Here is a 21,750-nt window from a genome sequence, read left to right as displayed (position 1 = left end):
TATGGTGCTGACAAATCTAGAAAATAGTCGGGGCGAACCGGAATTCGAACCCACAGGGAGATGATGTAAATGTAACAAGGTTTTCATGCACTTAGCTCTATCATCGGGCGTTTCTTCGTGAAGGAGGGGGATGGGCATCTGGTCGGTTGATTCCAACATTACAGAAAACACTGTGTGTGTTTACTAAAACACCAAACACTGTTGTTTTATTTGTTTCCATCAAAACGCAAAACGCCGTTGTTTTCCATTGACCACAAATCAATCAAGCATTTGTAACTTTACTTATACCGTTGACAATTTTATTCTTGTGTCAGCCAATACTTCAAACAGTGTTAATCGTCTAGTGTCCCTGGTAACTTAAACAGCGTTGTTCAATTTTAATCCCCAATACACCAAAACGTTTCACCAATACGTCAAACAGGGACGTTCTTCATGTGTCAACCAATGTATGAATCACTTGTCTTGATACCTCCAATACGTCAAAGTTGATGATTCGTCAAAATCTCGATTCACCCAAAAGTTTATTTGATTTCAGAAAAAGTCTGCTTTTCTTGTTTCATGAAGGGTTGCATTTTGTGTTAGTTTGTATGATGCTTCCGTTGTGACGCCAATCATCTGCACAAAATGTTGCTCTTGTTCGTAATTCCACCAACATTCCCCATGTTCTTTTCTCACTGTTTCTCCGGTTCATGCTTTGCATTCATCAACACCTCGCGTTGTTTTCCCAATCCCAGAGGATTAGCTGTGACGAATGTCCTTTGTGAGCCACTAGAAACTACAAATATTTAGGAAAGACGAAAATCAAGAAACTCTCCGCAAATGTCAGCGCTGTCGTCTCCTAGCCAGAAACTCTGGTTAATTATCATGAAGATGTTCCAATCTTACAACACACTTAAAATATTCTTTAGGATCTGCTTTATCCCGGGCAGCACATTGGCATTGCTTTCATAATAAGGAACTGCCTGGAGTAAAAGATGTTTGGGGCTACATGCACTGGGTCATGAACTTTCATCGAAGACATACCCTCAGATTATCTTTCTCCATTCTCCGGAAATGTCATTATCTGCAACTTACTCTACAGCAATTTAGTGTTCCTTTTTGTTTATTTGTTGTTTAACGCCGCGCTCAGCAATATTCCAGCTATATGACGGCGGTTTAGTGTTCCTAGACGATGTAGTTTGAGCAAACTCTAAATACGCATTACCCTAGACGAGTGCTACCGGCAGGACAAGACAGTCTCTACCTGTTTTCGTACATCTGCTACTTTCCTTGAACGTTTCATTTGACTACTTCGTAAGTGCATCTTTTGATATAACTGTCACTTCCATTTTTTGTTTGGCAGTGGGGTAGCCTAGTGGATAAAGTGTTCGCTCGTCACGCTAAAGACCCGGGTTCCATTCCCCAGAATAGAATGTGTGAAGGCCATTTCTGGTCCCCCGCCGTGATATTGCTGGAATATTGCTAAAAGTGGAACAAACCCACACTCACTCATCCATTCTTCACAACTTGGGAGACTATGTCATGGAGAAATCAGGAGAATCTGTTGATTTGGGGAGTTGAATCATCGAGTTGATTCTTTTTCCGGAATCCCCAGATTCGAGTGATTTCTCTTTCTTAAACCATGTGACAGTTGAGACAGAACTGCTATGTAACCTTTCACTAAGATCTCTAGGTGCATCAATGTACTAGTTGTACTCACTCCGTTTTGTGCACTCTGCGAACGTGTCTGTGACGGAGAAACAAGGATGACAACTTCTAAGGCTTTGAATGATGCTACTCATTATTGATCTCATCGCAATGCCATAATCTTGACGTATCTTACACCCCAAAGTAAACAATGAAATAATTGCAATTCAGGCTCCCTACTTCAGGGTGTGATAAAATGGAGAAAAAAAACCAAACTGTTTTTACCGCTAAATTCAAATGTTTTCACAAATGAAGAGTTAAATCATATTTAAATTAAACATACATGTATATCCTATAGAATTCAATAGCTTTATGTATTTGTTTTATGTGCTCAGATTGATTGTTCAATGGTGTTAAGGTGAGGTGAGGTGAGGAGAAATGGGGTTTAACGTCGCGTCCAAGATTATTGCACTTATATAGCGACGTGCATGTACGTGTGTGTGTTTGTGTGGCTGCTTGTACTAGTCCGGACTGATGCCGATTTATAGTGCTAGCTCACTGAGATACCATGCCGCAGTTTAACATGAATACCCCACTCAGACACAGTATACTGACTCCGAGCCGACCAGTCCTTGTTTTACCCCCTTAATGCCGAGCGCCAGACAGGGTAACAACAAGTACCATCTTTTAACGTCTTTTGGTATGACGCGGCCGGGGATCGAACCCCGGACCTTCCGCTCTCCGGGCGGACGCTCTACCACAGGACCACGGAGGCGGTCCAATGGTGTTAAGACCTGAAATAGTACCCAAGCTTATAACCTGTCTAGACTCCATGTAATACATTACTAAACGAGAATATTGCCTGCGAAGCACATTTGTCAAGACTGCTCACACCTCTAATGAACGTAACTCGAGCGGGATCGTTATTTCCATCAGACCAAAGGCACTTACCCTTCATGGTAGAGTGTGATTTCATCTAGGTTCATAATTAGCTATATTCTATGACCCGAAATTGCTTTTATAATTGCTTGGCTTAAATGAAATTATTTATTGAGAATATTGGGAATATTAACATAACATGTAGTTATCTTGCTCTGAATGTCATAAATGTGTGTGGGTTTATTTTAACGCCTAATGTCACACTATTTCAGTCTTATCACGATGTTTCATAGGTATGTGAGTGAGTGAGTTGGGTTTAACGCCGCTTTGTAACATTATTCCAGTTATATCACGCGTGTCAGCTTAATGTGGGATGAAAGCCCGAAGTGATGCAGGTCTCAGACATTAACCACTTCGGTGAAACCCACGAGCAAGGGTATTGTGCTGACAAACCTAGAAACATAATCGGGGCGAACCGGGATTCGAACCCACAATCATAGTTTTCTGGCGTGCCCAAGGGACGCAACCCTGCACAGAGAATCGCGGCGCCTTTGACGACATGGCCATCCGTGCCCCCCATAGGTATGTGAAATCGTGATCGCTTTTAATGCTCTAGTTTATAATTGTTGTAGTACGTAAGGTTCAAGGTATGAGCTGTACAAAGTAATCTTAGCACTACGATTATTGTAAACCTGTGTTAAAGTAGGGAAAGGGTGGTCGGGTAGCCTAGTGGTTAGAGCGTTCGCTCGTCACGCCGAAGACCCAGGTTTGATTCCCCGCATGTGTACAATGTGTGAGACCCATTTCCGGTGTCCCCGCTGTGATATTGCTGGAATATTGCTAAAAGCGGCGTAAAACCATACTCACTCACTCACTAAAGTAGGGACGTTTTGACAGTAGAAGATCTCCATTGGGGAACAAGGACATATGACAAGTCCCTTGTCAACATGATGTTCGATGCAATTCCATACTTTAACCTTTCCATGGTTGTCACACGTCCTTTCTCTCTGGCACTTACTGTAAAGGATCGGATGATCAAGCTTGGTTGATAGCTTAGTGTCTTTCCCCGATGGCGTATATCATTGCTCGTAATATCAATCAAGGGCTTGTCTGGTCCAGACTCGGTTGTGTATAGGCCGCCGTCATATGGAGTAAGTATTTGTGTTGCATCAGGCAAAAAATCATTTACTTGTTTAATGAAGATTGTGAGTGGCGGTGGTTCCGGTAGAGGACATGCCTACCCTTTTTGTGAACACCTGGTTTCATCACTACTTGTCAGTGATCCATTCATCTAATTTCCATCCCTTTTACGCCCAGTGGAATCTGTTTCGGTAGATACTCGAGACTGATTATTCTCTGGCGTTGACGTTTTCAATTGAACAAAAGCAGCAAGTTGTCTATATGGTAATTGCGGTTAGGGTATACCGCATACTGAAGAGCAACGACATATATGACAATTACATTAGTTAGGACATACACACACACACACACACACACACACACACACACACACACACACACACACACACACACACACACACACACACACACACACACACACACACACACACTAACACTAACACTAACACACACACTAACACTAACACTAACACTAACACACACAAACACAAAGATGTACTTCTGTGTGAACCATACAGCCCTGTCACGAATATGTGCTACAGAGCTCACACGCTGGCACATACCTGTTTTCATCAATATGTTATCATTCATTTGATGAATATTGACGAGCTGCTATTTGAGTTTGAAAAGCTGCCAAAGCCCACGATCTCTGTACCATTAATCTGTTTGATAAATCATGTAGCTCCGTCTAACTTGATAATATATTTAACAAACACCCTTATCCATTTAATTCTCACACGTGGAATTTGATTTATCACGGCGCTATGAATGGCATTGGTGTTGCACTCTTCTGCTTGAAATTACTGTCATGGACTTGTTAGTCCAATGTGTGAACATACGCTACTCGGTCAACAACTGGAATGCTTGTCTTCTTTAATGATCACAGATCGAGGTACCCAGGGTCAAGACAACCCCCTAGACTATCCCGTGACGTCACAGTGTCCTCTGTGGGGCAGTTGGCCCCACACGTATCCATGGAAACAGAACAGGAGTAAATAAAAGCAACATCGTGTCTTGTTGATGAAATTACAACATGCTAATCATATCGCGGGGACTAAATCGAAACTCATTGATCGCCTTGTCGATGCCAGAGAACCATTCATGGTTGTCCCCCTTTGATGATGAGCAGAAAATATTCCCAGCTGGAACACGGGCACTGAAAATGGTACTATCTATCTCAGAAATATGGTAAAACGCGGTTCCTATCACTGTTTAACGCTTACAGTATTCTGAACCATACGCTTTACCACTTCTGTAGGTACGCTAGTTAATGATCTCTGTGCCGCCATCTCCTGCGAGCGGACAATACCAATCGATAACGTTTGATAATTTAATCTGCTCATCTGCAGTTAACTCCCTTTGATAGATTCAACACTATAGACGGAGCTAATTCCATTATTCGAGCTATGGTTCCTGCAAACCAAAGTCAAACGAGAATCTCGCGAGGACGTTTCTGAGACGAGGTTTGAATTGGATGCTAGTTGGTGTATTTTAACACTGCTCTCACTTCAAGAAGACACCTAGTCAGCAGGTTTTTGTAACAGTAATTCACGAGAGGATTGTAGGGTTATGAGCAAGTCCACCGCTTCCGTCGAGTAGATTCTCAGCTGGACTAAACGCTCCTTGTTTTCCGGGATTATTGGAACTGGCATTCCGGAGAAAGCTTTGGATTATTTTCAATCAATAAGTGCGATAATAATGTTTCTTTGCTAAACACAAAGGATAGGAGCTCTTGTGTGTGTGAAAAAATTCGATTATGGCTGCTTCCGACATTGGGTCCCTAAGGATTGCTCAAAATGGGAGACCTACCTCTTTACCCGGGGATGAACTTCAAAGTATTCACCCGGAACCGTACGACGAAGAGGCTATTCACAAGGTCAGTTCTCTTTGTACATGGGTATTTTCTCGAGATCAATATCGCGTAACACTATGGCAACTATTCCCAGTGAACGGTCTATTTTGGACCGCACTTATTCAAGCATGTATTATTTCATTGGTTCCTCAAAGCGGTGTTATTGGTTTTGACTGACGCATTTGGAGAGGTGAAAATAACATTTATTGTTTCAGTTCCACAAAGCAAATACTCCAACATGCCAGAAGTCCAGATACTGACATGCATGTCAATCTCACTACATCCCTTGCAGATTCAACGTGAAAGACGTAATACAAATAATGTCAATTTCATGTTGATTTCATCGCATCGTACATATGGAACGTGTTTGTACCTCATGACCATCTCGTTGGATCTTTATAAGCATTTGTCTTATTGTCGTGTACGTGCATTAACATGGCGTAATTGGATTTCATTTCATATTAATGGACTTGTCTGGTTCTCCACGAACAACAGACATTGACTAGCACTCAGACTGTTATAGATTACACAGAAGGACTTGCTGGCTGATTCTAAGCATCTATGTCAATTTTTCTGCGACTCCATGAGTGAGGACATGCTTATAAACAGGACGTTTGCACTTATGTTTTCAATACGTCTATCATTAATTGTAAAGAACGAGTCTCCTGACCTTCAAATTCATCATACATTTCAAACCTTTTTTATTAATTTATAATTTAAAATTTTAAATTATCAATACCCCTTTACCTATATAAGGTATTTAAAATTGCAACATTTCTACATAAGAATATGCGAGAAGCCCTTCCTTGACGCAGACAGTCGAATTAAATAATGTATATCAGAGACGAAAATACTCCCGCGAACATTGAGATAACACCTTTTTTTAAGGCCTCGGCTTTCCGTGCAGACTCATGAATAGGTCCAGGAGGTGGTTATTTTAGGGTTGGATAACTATTAAACTTCGTGAAAACGGAACGTAATACCATATGGCCCCAAACTGCTTTTTAACCTAAGGGTGTAATGCTATCTGAATGGCAGGATGCAGAGAAACCACTTTCAAATGTTTACTTAATTTTATCTCAAATTTTTCAACGAAATGACCCTTGGGTAAACGCTTTCCTGGTTCATCTGCATGCATTTTCGACTCTCCATGACACATTTGATACTTTTCGCCATGCATCTTACCATGAGATGAACAAGAAAGGTACAAGTATCCGTTTATGTGCTGTGATATTTATGTTTGTTCGTTTGTCATTTAATGCCGCAAACAGCAATATTCCAGCCATATGACAATATGTAAATAATCGAGTCTGGACCAGACAATGCAGTGATTGATATCATCAACAAATGAATTACGTCGTCGGGGTATGATGACTCGCAATCACCACAACCTGACCACATAATCTGTTTGGGCGCATCTTACGACCAGCACTGGGACCTATTCTAACCCGGAAACTCCACATGGGGCATCCACTAGGAGAACCCAGCTGACTCTTCCATCATGATAGAGAAACCTAGATTAGATTGAATGCAATTTAGATCGGCTGGTTACAGTTGTAATTGACACACCACCATGCATAATGCAGGCATAATTAAATGAATTGCATATGCATGCTGTAACCAATAAGCGGATACTTTTTGTATGCTCAATGAGCTCCATGTTATGTTTCAACAATATCAAAGAATGTCATCGATTCTGACCTTTCATATAGGACAGTTGCGATATCAATATTTGAAAAGGTCACATCTTAGCAGAACCAAGATATTGCGAGGATAACGGATAGCATGGTATCATATTCCTTTTTTAAAATCCCTTGATGTCTTGTTTCAATTCCGTAATCAATAATTCACGTTCTGTTTTATCAGTCCATTCAGGTTGTGTACAATGCTATGCACCGAGGTTTGTACTACAGAACACAATTGTTCTTTTGTTACCATGGTGACTTGACCCTCGCCACAGGCAGCCATACCCGGTACATCCCCAACATCCTGTTATCCTAAACATGACTGTGGCATAAGTCTGAATTATTCCACTACGCCGAGTTTACTGTTAACTACACTAAAAGAAAGAACACACTTGAAATTTGGATTTGGCCAGAAACTTTATGAAAACGTCACTGGGCTGAAGACAGTGGACGAAACACCGCAACCTTAAGACCCTAAGCACAACTAGGATACAATCGAATAACCATTTCTTGTTTGTTATCTTTTAACAAACATCAAGCAGTTTCTTTAGCCCGGCAGTTTATGTAAGGATTTACCGTGTCAGGTGAATGTTAAACAAACACATATATTTACTTATATTAATGCATACCTATATTAACCTTTCTGACATTTTGTTGCATTGACGTAACTGGCAAAGTGTGTCTCTGCAGCATAGATGATTTCATGTAAAATGTCATCGCATGATCTGACAAGAAGATAAATGGACTAAAGCAAGGACACCATGAATGTTTGATGTGAACAGTGGTGCGGACGAATACTGTCGAATCACGCACATACAATATGCATAGCATCAATGTCACTTCCAAATCAGATCAATAGAAAGTAGCAGTGAAGGATAGTGGGCGTTGAGGATCTCATGCTAATTATGTCACGATGAGACGATGGACTTACGTGCCTGCTTGTGTGTGTGTTTGTGTGCGCGCGCGCGCGCGCGCGTGCGTGTGTGTGTGCGTGTGTGTGTGTGTGTGTGTGTGTGTGTGTGTGTGTGTGCGTGCGTGCGTGCGTGCGTGCGTGCGTGCGTGTATATGTGTGTGCATATGTGTGTGTGCGTGTGTATGTGCGTTCGTGCATGCGAGCGTGCGTGTGTGTTGCACTGCTATCTGTTTCTGTAATGCGTAGGAACATTATGTTGCAGTTAGATGCATAAAATAATGTCACGCAAGGTACACTGCACCTCGCAGTGTTAATAATGTAATCGCGTACACACGCCAACAGAATCTTTATTGCCAAGCACCAGTACAATGTTCAAGCTGTCCATATTTTCAGTTGGGATGTAGCATGATTACACCAGTCTTTAAAACATCACACAACAAGTGTAAACCCCACAGAGTGAGTGAGTTGGGTTTAACGGCGCTTTTAACAGTATTCCAGTTCTATCACGGCGTGTCAGCTTAATGTGGGAGGAAAGCCCGAAGTGATGCAGGTCTCAGACGTTTACCATTTCGGTGAAACCCACGAGCACGGGTGTGGTGCTGACAAATCTAGAAACATAATCGGGGCGAACCGGAATTCGAACCCACAATCATAGGTTTCTGGCGTGTCCAAGGGACGCAACTCTGCACAGCGAATCGCGGCGCCTTAGACGACTGGGCCACCCGTGCCCCCGTAAATCCCTTAGAACCCCGCATGAACACACCGGTCTGTAATACATCGCGTAGCTTGAATACATCATTTCGTGATGATGAGAAGTGTGGTAAGCATTCTCCGTTACATACTTTACAACAACGGCCATGCTTTTATCAAGGCATGTGGATTACATCTGGTGATGATACAAGTGACGAGTATTGATTACACTGTAATACATAATGCATTCGGAGGCATTAGCTGACGGCAAGCTTGATTATGAATGGAAGAATCACCCAGGTGTATGACTCGCAGAACTTGGTTCACACATAGCACAGGCATTCGGGAATTAGAGCAACTGGAATGACTGGTCTGTAATACACCAGTCTGTAATACTTCAAATAACGGATGTCAACCCCTTAGAACGCAGCATGAACACACCAGTCTGTAATCCTTCAAATAACGGTGTCAACACCTTAGAACACAGCATTAACACATCAGCCTGTAATACTTCAAATAACGGGTGTAAACCCCTTAGAACGCAGCATGAACACACCAGTCTGTAATACGTCAAGTAACGGGTGTCGACCCCCAAGAACGAAGCATGAACACACCAGTCTGTAATACTTCAAATAACGGATGTCAACCCCTTAGAATACAACATGAACACACCAGTCTGTAATAGTTCAAATAACGGGTGTCAACCCCTTAGAACACAGCATGAACACACCAGTCTGTAATACTTCAAATAACGGGTGTCAACCCCTTAGAACACAGCATGAACACACCAGTCTGTAATACTTCAAATAACGGGTGTCAACCCCCAAGAACGAAGCATGAACACACGAGTCTGTAATACTTCAAATAACGGGTGTCAACCCCTTAGAACGCAGCATGAACACACCAGTCTGTAATACTTCAAATAACGGATGTCAACCCTTTAGAACACAGCATGAACACACCAGTCTGTAATACTTCAAATAACGGGTGTCAACCCCTTAGAACGCAGCATGAACACACCAGTCTGTAATACTTCAAATAACGGATGTCAACCCCTTAGAACGCAGCATGAACACACCAGTCTGTAATACTTCAAATAACGGATGTCAACCCTTTAGAACGCAGCATGAACACCCCAGTCTGTAATACTTCAAATAACGGGTGTCAACCCCTCAGAACGCAGCATGAACACACCAGTCTGTAATACTTCAAATAACGGATGTCAACCCCTTAGAACGCAGCATGAACACACCAGTCTGTAATAGTTCAAATATCGGGGGTCAACCCCTTAGAACACAGCATGAACACACCAGTCTGTAATACTTCAAATATCGGGGGTCAACCCCTTAGAACGCAGCATGAACACACCAGTCTGTAATACTTCAAATAACGGATGTCAACCCCTTAGAACGCAGCATGAACACACCAGTCTGTAATACTTCAAATAACGGATGTCAACCCTTTAGAACGCAGCATGAACACCCCAGTCTGTAATACTTCAAATAACGGGTGTCAACCCCTCAGAACGCAGCATGAACACACCAGTCTGTAATACTTCAAATAACGGATGTCAACCCCTTAGAACGCAGCATGAACACACCAGCCTGTAATAGTTCAAATATCGGGGGTCAACCCCTTAGAACACAGCATGAACACACCAGTCTGTAATACTTCAAATATCGGGGGTCAACCCCTTAGAACGCAGCATGAACACACCAGTCTGTAATACTTCAAATAACGGGTGTCAACCCCAAAGAACGCAGCATGAACACACCAGTCTGTAATACTTCAAATAACTGGTGTCAACCCCTTAGAACGCAGCATGAACACACCAGTCTGTAATAGTTCAAAGAACGGGTGTCAACCCCTTAGAACGCAGCATAAACACACCAGTCTGTAATACTTCAAATAACGGGTGTCAACCCCAAAGAACGCAGCATGAACACACCAGTCTGTGATACTTCAAATAACGGGTGTCAACCCCTTAGAACGCAGCTTCAATGTCAGACTTTTATATGATGCCTGACGTGGATCACGTTGCTTCCTATGATGTTAATTAAAACATAGCTGCTGATAGCAAGATTAAAATTTATCACCTGAGCGTTGTCACTCAATTTAAACTTGTTCAAAACGCACTTAATTTGGTTTGTAAATGCCAGCTTGAAGTAGTTGATATTTCAAGAAAGGCTTTGATGTCATTTCTTATAACGTTATTTCAAACCAAACGACATTTCTGATTAGTCTGACGTTCTATCCTTTTAAGTTGTCACTTCCTTACTTCTTAGACTTGTTGTATTTCCGGCGCATGTCTTCAGCACAAAATGTTTCATTTTCATTCTTACAAGTGCGTAATTTCAACTTATTTTGAACCACTTTACCGAATCTTTGGTCCCAACGAAAGCCGTATATGTATAAATGAAATTTACATTTGATCCCCGATCACCTCTCGTGAATAAAGTATATCAAGTGAGTGAGTGGACGTCATTTTGGAAAAAGGCGCCGCAATTCGCTGTTTGTCCCCACTAATCCCGTATCCATGGTTTCACCAAATTGGTCTATGGGGTGTCAAGTGGCAAAAGAGTTCACATGGGTACGATGTGTGAAACCCATTTCTGGTTTCCTCCTCTGTGATATTGCTGGAATATTGCGAAAAGGGGTACCAAATCTCATATGAAGTTGGCAAGCCTTGAGGTGAGGTGAGGTGAGGTGAAATTGGGTTTAACGTCGCGTCCAAGATTATTGCACTTATATAGCGACGTGCATGCACGTGTGTGTGTGTGTGTGTGTGTGTGTGTGTGTGTGTGTGTGTGTGTGTGTGTGTGTGTGTGTGTGTGTGTGTGTGTGTGTGTGTGTGTGTGTGTGTGTGTGTGTGTGTGTGTGTGTGTGTCGAACCCCGGACCTTCCGCTCTCCGGGCGGACGCTCTACCACTAGACCACGGAGGCGGTCTGACAAGCCTTGAAAAAACGGCGGCACAGTAAATCACCCACACAACAATCACACACCCCTTTCATCGATTTTATAAGCAAATAAAATGAAGAAACTGAATATACATATTTGTTTGTTGTTAACGCCGCACTCAACAATATTCCAGCTATATGACCGCGGTCTGTAAATAATCAAATCTGGACCAGACAATCCGGTGATTGACATCATGAGCATCGATCCACGCAATTGGGATACGATGACGTGCATCAACCACGTCAGCGATCCTGACCACCCGATCCTGTTAGTCGCCTTTTACAACAAGCAAAGTCGCCTTTTACAGCAAGCATTGGTTTCTGAGGACCTATTCTACCCCAGATTATCACGGGTCTTAAATGTTAATAACATCATCAAAAATATATATCCCTCTGTGCCATTGGTGATCTTATTAGTGCCACATCTGGTCACTCTCAGCCTTGACATCACGGACATGAGCGAATGGAACCACTGGTTAATTGAATGACAGAGCCCTGTACATGTGAAGTCATTGATCGCAGCAAACCGCATGGATTAACAGAGGCAGGCCCTTTGTTATTGACTGCCAGTTGTTGTTGTGTCTAGGAACAGGCTGTCCAAATACAGCAACCATCCCTGCCTCAGTTAGACGGACGAACAGTGCAGTTACAGATTGACGGATTGGCTCTTAGGCGGAGCAATTGAACAGTCAATATTTCAGAAGTAATTCGTATAATTCAACACGTTGAGTAGTCATTGTTTATAGGAAGGAAGAAATATCAAAACGGGACTCTACTGATGAGACTCTTGTGCCAAATATTGTCTTTCATCGTCATAGTAGCACAATTTATCTTGAATAACACCACCTGTGCGCTGAAGTTGTATATAAAGTAAACTACGTTTGTAACGAACACGTTTATAACGAACTGATCGATATAACGAACTTAGTTTTTAGTCCCGGCCATTTGTTGTGTATATGCTGTATATACACTTATAACGAACTACGGTTATTACGAACTAAAATTAGTCGTCCCTTTAAGTTCCTTATAACCGTAGTTTACTGTAAAGTAATTTGTTCGTGAGCTGTCAGGACGTTAGGGTAGGTAAGTGGTTAAGGGTTTCACCTGTCCTGACAACGGGTTCGATGCCCACAGATGTGTGCCCCCTCTGTTCACTACACGAGGTATACTGTCACTGACAAGGGGGTACACAGCCATGCAGGTTAGTTAGGAGAGAGTGAATTTGGTTGAACGCTTATGTCCGCCTTGACCCATGACCCTGTCCTAGAGATGTACCCCTATTGTGAAACAAATGGACGCACCTAAGTATACCAACTCCGGTCCCCTAACGCCTTAGCCGTTGGGATATTATGACTGTCGTGTGTGACTCTCACAATACTTTTTGTTTTAAAATGTCTCCTTTAAAGAACAAAAACTTAAAAGAACAAAGACATAAAAGGTTAATGTTCAGTATAAATTAAATCAACTACATGCATAGTATCAATGACGAATGTCAATGTAACTGTAATATGTAATTGTTATAAATGTAATTATAACTGAAAACAGATAGTCAAGGTTTGGTTTTGCTTAGCTTAATTATTCAAACTGGATATACCAGGTTTTGTTCGTTTGTTTGTTGTTTAACGCCGCGGCCTGTAAATAATCGAGTCTGGACCAGACAATCCGGTGACTGACATCATGAGCATCGATCCATACAATTGGGATACGATGACGTGCATCAACCAAGTCAGCGAGCCTGACCACCCGATCCCGTTGGCCGCCTCTTACGACAAGCAACATCGCCTTTTTCGGCAAGCATGGGTTGCTGAAGTCCTATTCTACCCCGGATCTTCACGGGTCGGATATACCAGGTGAATATAAAGCGGCGTTAAACCCAACTCACTGAGTCACTCGATGACCGGGATTGTTATTGTGGTGAAGGTCAAATGCCAGAGAACAAATCCTACTACTCCCTCTCCAGGTTGGCCGACAGGACATTGATTCCATCCTAGTCCCTGCCACTAGCAGACCGATTCTGGGAGACGCCAATACACATTACCACCCCACCACTTGTGGACGTTAATCCTCGTTTATTTGAACAGAGGAAGGGCGATTGCTCAATGTTTGACCTGCACAAGTGTAAGCCAGGGATGGTATTACCCTGAGAGGATCGGGCAGCCCACGAAGGATCTTTGTTCGCCGAAGGGGATGCTGGTATTGAGCATTGATGCGATTAACATTTTGTTGCCGACTTGTGTTATCAAGAAGAATCTGGTTTTGTGGTTCGTGATGATATGTCTGAGGAGAATCATATCGATTGTTCTCCGTGTGAGATTCCTGTATTCATATTTAATCGTTCTTGCTGATGATTCGTCTGTGCATGATGATTCTTTGTCGAACGTGCCACAATAGCAAATCAAAATGAAGTTTGTCTAGTGTTAATACACGCTGCTTTCTTTGTGGAGGAAGCGGGCATGGGGATGTGCACACGTAAATATGTCTTTGATTGTTTAATTGAGAAGTCTTGATTTGTGTGGACAAAACTGAACAATATCTTGCATGTTCACGTGGTTAAAGTGTTCATTTCAAGCCGATTAGTTTTGAGCTATTTTGTTTCGAATTTGCTGTATCTTAATTTTTCAAATATAATATGTTCAGTCTTTTCATCAAGCACTGACAGACTCCTCAAACTTGGCGGAATGTCTAACATAAACGTCTGGGCAAACGAAAGTATAACCATGAAACTTGGATTAGACAAAAATGTTACAAACGTTATCAAAACGTTAATAGACTGAAAACAGTCGCCGAAACACTGCAAACAAAAGGTCCACACTATCACCAGCACCATCGAATAACTATTTGTTTGTTTCATTTTTAGCCACCAACAAACAATGGTGTACACTTTCTTTCACCCGGCACTTTATATCTAAAATGTGCCAAGACTATATGTTATGAATTACAGTTATCTAAATACTAATAAAGTAACTGGAAGGCACATTACATAACGTAACCCTGGATGTCAAACTCCATGTCAACTATTTAACGATGACCCACGTGTCCATCTTCTTAAGTGAATACATGACGTCACACAATTTTGAACAACCACCCCCAAAACATCAAATCATGTCGTGCAACACCACGACCCACATTATTACATTGGTTGGTCATGAAGGAGGAGTAGTCCAGACTTTAGTGCTGAAGACGTTGGCTTCACCAGGCGGCAAAATGGTTTAAAGCCCATTCTTGGTGCTCCCGTGCCATATTAATGGAACACTGCCCAAATCGACGTGAAACAGTATGATGTTAGGTGTGTTGTAACATCACAATTGGCTTGTCATCACTGTATATTTGAAATATGAAACAGTATTTGTAAATTTCAGGATATCATCATTGTCATATTTGCTGTTATGGGTATCCGGATCAGACATATCAATGCATATTGCGCAAAATAAATGCCTTTATTATCTTTATGTTCTACCGAAGAGAATATTTAAACGTTCGTGGAAGTTTAACTTCATTGATGATGCAGAATATACACCTTGGAGTATATCAATGGCGGTTGTCACACAGTCGATCACACTTGGTCAATTAGACAACCCGACAAATTCGATTTTATCATTTATACTTATGTCAATACTCTTATAGCCAACTGAACTAGACCGAGATAGAGAAATTTACGGGACATTGGCATACCTTCCTATCTGTGTCCTGTGCCCAAGAGTACCTCTGTACATAACGCAGATCAAAATAAAGCTGCGACGTTCAGCAACGCTACTTGCAGTGGTTAGATGGCTAACTGCTGAGGGTGTCTGAGTCACAAATTACTTCCCACACTGAATGATGGCAGTATCCCCATTGGGCAAGTTGATTTGAAAGATGAAACTGCCTCTCTGTTCTCAATCCCAGATCGGTACCAGATAGGTCAAGATGGTGAAGTTCCTTGTAGGGTTGCATGATCCTCGGGGAGCCGAGACTGAAATGAGGTGACTGAGGTGGATGTAACGTTTTTGAACATAATTTGAATTTGATGTTTTTTCGTATAATTATTCTTTGCTAGGATGGATGTTGATATTTCAAGGTCAAGATCTCTAATGCATCTTACACGTTCATATAAAACATATCGACTGTTTTCTTTGGGGACATTAACTCCAGCCACTCCAACATAATTTCCAGATTCATTCATATGCCTGTTTGTTCAGCACACGACGATCAATTTTCATTTTCCCCACTGCTTAAAAAACACACGTATGCTTCCAGAGGCAAGGCGTTTAAGAACATCCGGTGTCAATTAATTACTTCGGCGCACACAGCGTCATAACGTTACTCTTGGGTTTTCTAGTCCATGACACTAACGATATACTGTTGCTGCTAATCTTCAGCGTTAGTTCCAAAGCAATTTGTTTCTATATCTGGAGATCATGCCAGTTTGTAGACATGATCTTTCGGTGTATCTAATTTGCTATACACTACTGGTTCCAACAGGAGATACGGCTTTGTCTCGAAACATTAGAATGAGTATTAAACTCTCTTTGTTTCATTTTACGTTAAACATTTTAAGCAGTGACGCCATTTTCATAGCAACGCTGCAGCTTGACGTCACTTTAAGCCATACAGGAACAGTGCCGCTCTTACAAAGCCTCGGAAACCGACCTAATCGACTTGTACTCATATATGTCATACCAAATTCCCCTGTCGATATTCGCTCTATGTATTTATTGACTTATTATTATTGATTCATGTTATATTAAATGAGGTAATGTTTAGTTTAGAGAATATCAACTGATTTCCCTAGCTGGCAAGTTAAACCCTAACATATGTATATGTTTTGATGGGCATGCGATGTACACTTAAAAATAACTGACTAAACTGACTACAAAATTAAAAAATGTACAAGTAAATTTGTAAGTATACCGTATGTAAGTGTAGGCGTGAGACACTATGTTAGTTTATCTTCTTAATGTAAATCTAAGTCTTACCAGCCAGAGAAGGTGCACATTGTAACCACTCAATCATTATAATTAGTACGAGCAACACTGGGCACCGGGATAATAACCTATTCTTCCCGGAAATACTAATTTCAAGATTCCCAAGATTCTTTATTTCCGTATTGGAAGCCTCGAGCCCCAGAGTAATTTATTTGTGGATCTCACACAATTGATTTACTCTTTTTTTCATGATATGTGACGTAATACATAATACATAATTATGTTTGTTTGTTTCTTGTGTTTTCCAAATTTGTCTTCAGAAATAAAGCAAGACCTTTGATTGTTGAATATGTTGTAGAGGACATAAGTTCAATTAATTTTTGACGAGAAGGATGTTTATGGTAATATTGTTAAATAAATGTATTTCTACTTTGCTTATAATATGAACAGACTTGTACAAAATGGTATTCGTCCTTAACTTATTCACCACGATGGTCACAGTAGAGAAGCAGCTGATCAACATTTGTTTTCGCATTATTTTTACTATAACGCAGTTTCTGAAATATTAATGAGTTTTTTAAAAGAGAAACTTAAAAATAATTTTCATGTAGATGTATTCATAGACTGCCTGACAAGAGAAAGTATACCGCCGTGTTTGATGGTGGCTGTAACTGAAACTAACACGAATAGGTTATTCGAGAGTGATGCATTTGATACGGATATAACAATTGTGTTGTGGACCTTAAGTTGCAGTGTTTCGGAGGCTGCTTTCAACCACGTACCGTTTGGATAACGTTTGTAATTTGTTGGTCAAATCCAATTTTCATATGTTTACTTTCTGTTGCCCGGTAGTTTATTAAGAGCTTATACAATAACCAAAATTGTCAAAACCTTCAGCGCTTTGCCTGACCCTCGATGACATAACGAAATTGCTTCTTCACAGCAAGCACACCTCCAGCCATTATCACTGATACATATCAATACTACACCCATCCGCACTTGAGATCTCAACTGGGACACAGTCAGAGCCTGGGCCACCGACCACTGTCTTGTCTTTGACAAAAACATCAGCACGAACGCTATAAGATACCAACGCGTCCAACGTGATGAAAGGACGTGATTCTCCGTCCAGGATATTTGTATATCTGCTTCGTCAGTGACTGACTGGCCGACTTTGTTTACACTGTCCAGACCAGGAGCAGACTCAGCATCTACTGAGAAGAGCGAGTTGTTCTGACGGTCGATAATAGCTTCTTTCAATCAAGGTTTTATTGATCAGTACCCTATTTTCGTGGGCTGGTTTCACCATCGGCTACTAAAGGCCCTACTCTTTTGATGTATTGTTTACAAGCTACTTTGTTGGGACTGTTAATGGTTTGGTTTTCACGCAGTTTGATCGAATTTCTATGGTAGGAATTACTTCGAGATGTAATAGTTTGTTTTAATAAAAGGTGACCGTTGATAAGGAGATTGGTGCCATGATCACTTAGCATTCAAGCTTGAAAAGCTATCATCAATTATTTGGTCGTTTTCTTCAATCAGTACAGCTGAATTTACATTTGTATGGACTTTTTCGAACATTAAATATCGTGGAAGCTTGGACTTTGTTCGATTATTCATGAACATGAATCTTTTATAACATTAGTAAAGTATTCTGATGTGAAATATAAATGTAAAGAAAATAATATTTATTAAATACAATAATCTTCTCCATTTCTCATTTAAACCACAGTATAATATATAACGTTTTAAGTTGTAAAATACGTTTGAATTACAACCATTCATTTACATGCGCACTGACATCAATAGACTTTAAATCAACGTAACATTGAAACGACCCTTTGAGAGTGATCTAAGAGGCTTCTGGCTGGGGTAAGGAGCATCACCACCGTATCGAATAGCGAACGTCTTAGTAACACAGAGTTACACACGAAACAGGCTTAAGGTGGCGACCATATCGAGTGTATCGATTATTAATTAGCATCTAGGTATTCAACAATTTATTGCCTTGCGCACCCTTACGTTTTATTGACTGTCGGATAGCCGACGTGGTTTGCTTGATATTTGATGGGGATGCAGCTGAAGAAAAGGTGTAATTAGACCTTGGCAGCAGGTCATAACATAGGCGTTGTTACTGGGTTCATGGATCAATCGACATTTCAATTATAAATTGTCTTGGATGACTGAAACTGCGAAATTCGAGGAACAGAAAAAGAGCTGTGATTAATACCTGCATAAATAGGGGCATGCCACCAAGGGACATATATGAAGAGCATGTTAAGGGATGACTGTGTTCTTACAAGTATTCAAATGTTAAGAAATGGGGTCTGAAGTTAATGAAGGCTAAACTAGCACAGAAGATTACCGTTCTGGACATTCTAATGATGCCACGTCTGAAACTCACATGGAGGTTGTCTACTGTTTGGTGGTAGCTGAGGTGTTACTGTACAGGAGATCGCTGACACTATTGGGATTTGTTTGGGGTCAGTACCGTACACCTTAACTGGCACACTTGAAAATGAGTACCCAGAATCTTGACACCAGATCAGAAGCTGGCTCGACTAAAAATATCCAGGGATCTTTTGACCAGTTATCAGCCAACTTGTTCTGCGATGTGTTACACAGTGTGAGTCCATGGTCAAAGTCATGGCTCCAGTTGTCTGAGACAGTAAGGAGGTAATCATGATCGCCTATCCAGATCAGAATATGTATGGGCAATACCATGCCACAGAACTACATCAGAGAAGCCACCAAGGAACAACATCAAAGAAGGCTCCATACAGGTGTGCTCTTGCTTCAGGGCAGTGTTCATGTCCTCGAGTCATAGGTGACAGTTGCTGCAGCTGCAGATGGTGGCTTTGAATGACCCCCTGCCCGTTACTCTCATGGACTACCACCCACTGAATCTTTCCAAAAACTCAAATCACACATCGGAGAGTCTTTACCGATACTGGTGCCACCGTTTGACCTTTTTGGTTCACCAAGATGAGGACTTCTATAAGGAATAACACAATTAGAGCATAGCTAGACCAAGTGCATTGAAGTCAAAGGAAATTATTTTGAAAAACAATGCGTGACAAATTCTGATTCTGAACGATTTTCCATGTGAGGCCACGGTCTTGTCGATTTACCCTCGTACTTCATAAGTGATCATTTTCACACAAGCATGACATACATCTTCATCCCCTGCACATCCACTTCACATCCCTGTCATGGGACCTTGGTTGTTACCTCACAATAATATCGTGAGTGAACTGCAAACACGTTCATTGCAGACTTCAATCTGTCTATCATTATCTGCCAACAGTTATTTCAACGCACTAACGTTTATTTGCTTAACAAACTGTATAATCAATAAGGTGAGTTAATAATAGTAAAATCAATGCGAAAGTTGAAAGGAGTGATTAGTGATAAATGGGACTCGTCTCATTATGCCAGATCGATCATGATAAATAATTCCACAGATACCTTTTTCTATCGCGGTGTAAAGGTATACATTACACAGATCATAGTTTTTATCTTCTGAAAGATTGTATCAATATTATGAGTTGAATGAGATAAAGCTTTCTTATGAATATGGAAAAGGGTTTTATCAGGCACAGAGGGGTGCGGATTATCAGCATGTAATCCTTTCTTTGAAAATGGCGACATTCCATCAGTTGAGTATGTCTTTAATTCATCATGTCATACCACACTCATCCTTTTGCGAACAACTGATGTCATCGCAATCTGAATGTGGAAAGGGTTTTGACGCTTATATTTATTTGAGGTGGTGAAGTGAAATGGGGTTTAACGTCGCGTCCAAGATTATTGCACTTATATAGCGACGTGCATGTACGTGTGTGTGTGGCTGCTTGTACTAGTCCGGACTTATGCCGATTTATAGTGCTAGCCCACTGAGATACCATGCCGCAGTGTAACATGAATACCCCACTCAGACACAGTATACTGACTCCGAGCCGACCAGTCCTTGTTTTAGCCCCTTAATGCCGAGCGGCAGACAGGGTAACAACAAGTACCATCTTTTAACGTCTTTCGGTATGACGCGGCCGGGGATCGAACCCCGGACCTTCCGCTCTCCGGGCGGACGCTCTACCACTAGACGACCGAGGCGGTCTATATTTATTTGAACAGGATTAACACTAGGAATTATTGCAGCACAATCACTACAATGACACTTAATTGCACACTACTTGAAACCTGATTTTCTCCGCGGTGTCAGTTTGGACCATTCGTGGACTCAGTGTCATCAGACACACAATCATCGCATATATATGTTGGTGTGTTGACGAAATCTGAACAAAAAGCAGCTGAAAATAAGAAGTCACAGAAGACTAAGTAGTAAATTCAAAATTAACAAAACTGTATAGTTCTGATCAGGCTGCAGATTTGTTCCCATTAGGGTCGTATCATATGGTTGGAGAATATCAATGTACAATGTATACTGGCGATATTGTATCAATCAGTTGGATTATATTTGTAGACCGCGGACGTACCTCAACGGACTAAAACCTGTCTAAAACTTACTACTTATATTTTGTCTGATTATACGAACTCGCAATTACATATTTAGTTGATATCATGTTTAATAGTATTTGAAATAATATCCCCTGCCACAAAACACCCCGCAAAAGTAGTAAAATCGTAAATATCTGACTGGGTGTTGCCGACATCCATACAAAACTAATACCAAAATGAATTGGTCATTTCTGCATGGATTGGAATTGATTTGTGTGGAAGAATGAGGCACTGCTGTAATTTGGGGTAAAGATGGAAAAATCGCAAAAACACAACCACTTGAAAGCCTGGCACCGAAACACACCAACATGGTATGCACGTGCAACATCACTTGTTGGGCAATAAAAACATTGTGTTTTCAATTGCATGCCATCACAATATGTCAGCAAGTGAACAGCGAAAACACGACTGATGGAAACCCAGCGCAGCAATGCCATCGGCCGACTACAAACAGGAGAATCATCTTCAGCTGTAGCCAGTTCTTGCCACGAAGCACCATTACAAGACTGTGTAACCGTTATCAGACCTTCCAAGATCCGGACGACCACGTATCACTACGACAGCACAGGACATATTCGCACGGCT

The 21,750-nt window shown here is 41.3% G+C and overlaps 1 protein-coding gene across 2 annotated transcripts in view; it reads left to right on the top strand.

The window, feature by feature from the left end:
* The first annotated feature begins 5,044 nt into the window (after positions 1-5,044).
* Positions 5,045-21,750, top strand: part of LOC124132524 (ras-related protein Rab-37-like) — a 156,946-nt gene continuing 140,240 nt past the window's right edge. Inside the window, exon 1 of one of the 2 annotated variants that reach the window (XM_048392566.1) lies at positions 5,045-5,521. In XM_048392566.1, the coding sequence (XP_048248523.1) occupies positions 5,402-5,521 (120 nt within the window). In that variant the 5' untranslated portion in view covers positions 5,045-5,401. The remainder of the gene's footprint in view (positions 5,522-21,750) is intronic. The other variant, XM_048392565.1, reaches the window with a different exon arrangement.

This window comes from Haliotis rufescens, unplaced genomic scaffold (genome assembly GCF_023055435.1).
Source record: "Haliotis rufescens isolate VD_foot unplaced genomic scaffold, xgHalRufe1.0.p SCAF_11, whole genome shotgun sequence".
Classification (NCBI taxonomy): domain Eukaryota; kingdom Metazoa; phylum Mollusca; class Gastropoda; order Lepetellida; family Haliotidae; genus Haliotis; species Haliotis rufescens.
The sequence above is the reverse complement of the archived record's forward strand: the minus strand, read 5'-3'. Positions and strand labels throughout refer to the sequence as shown.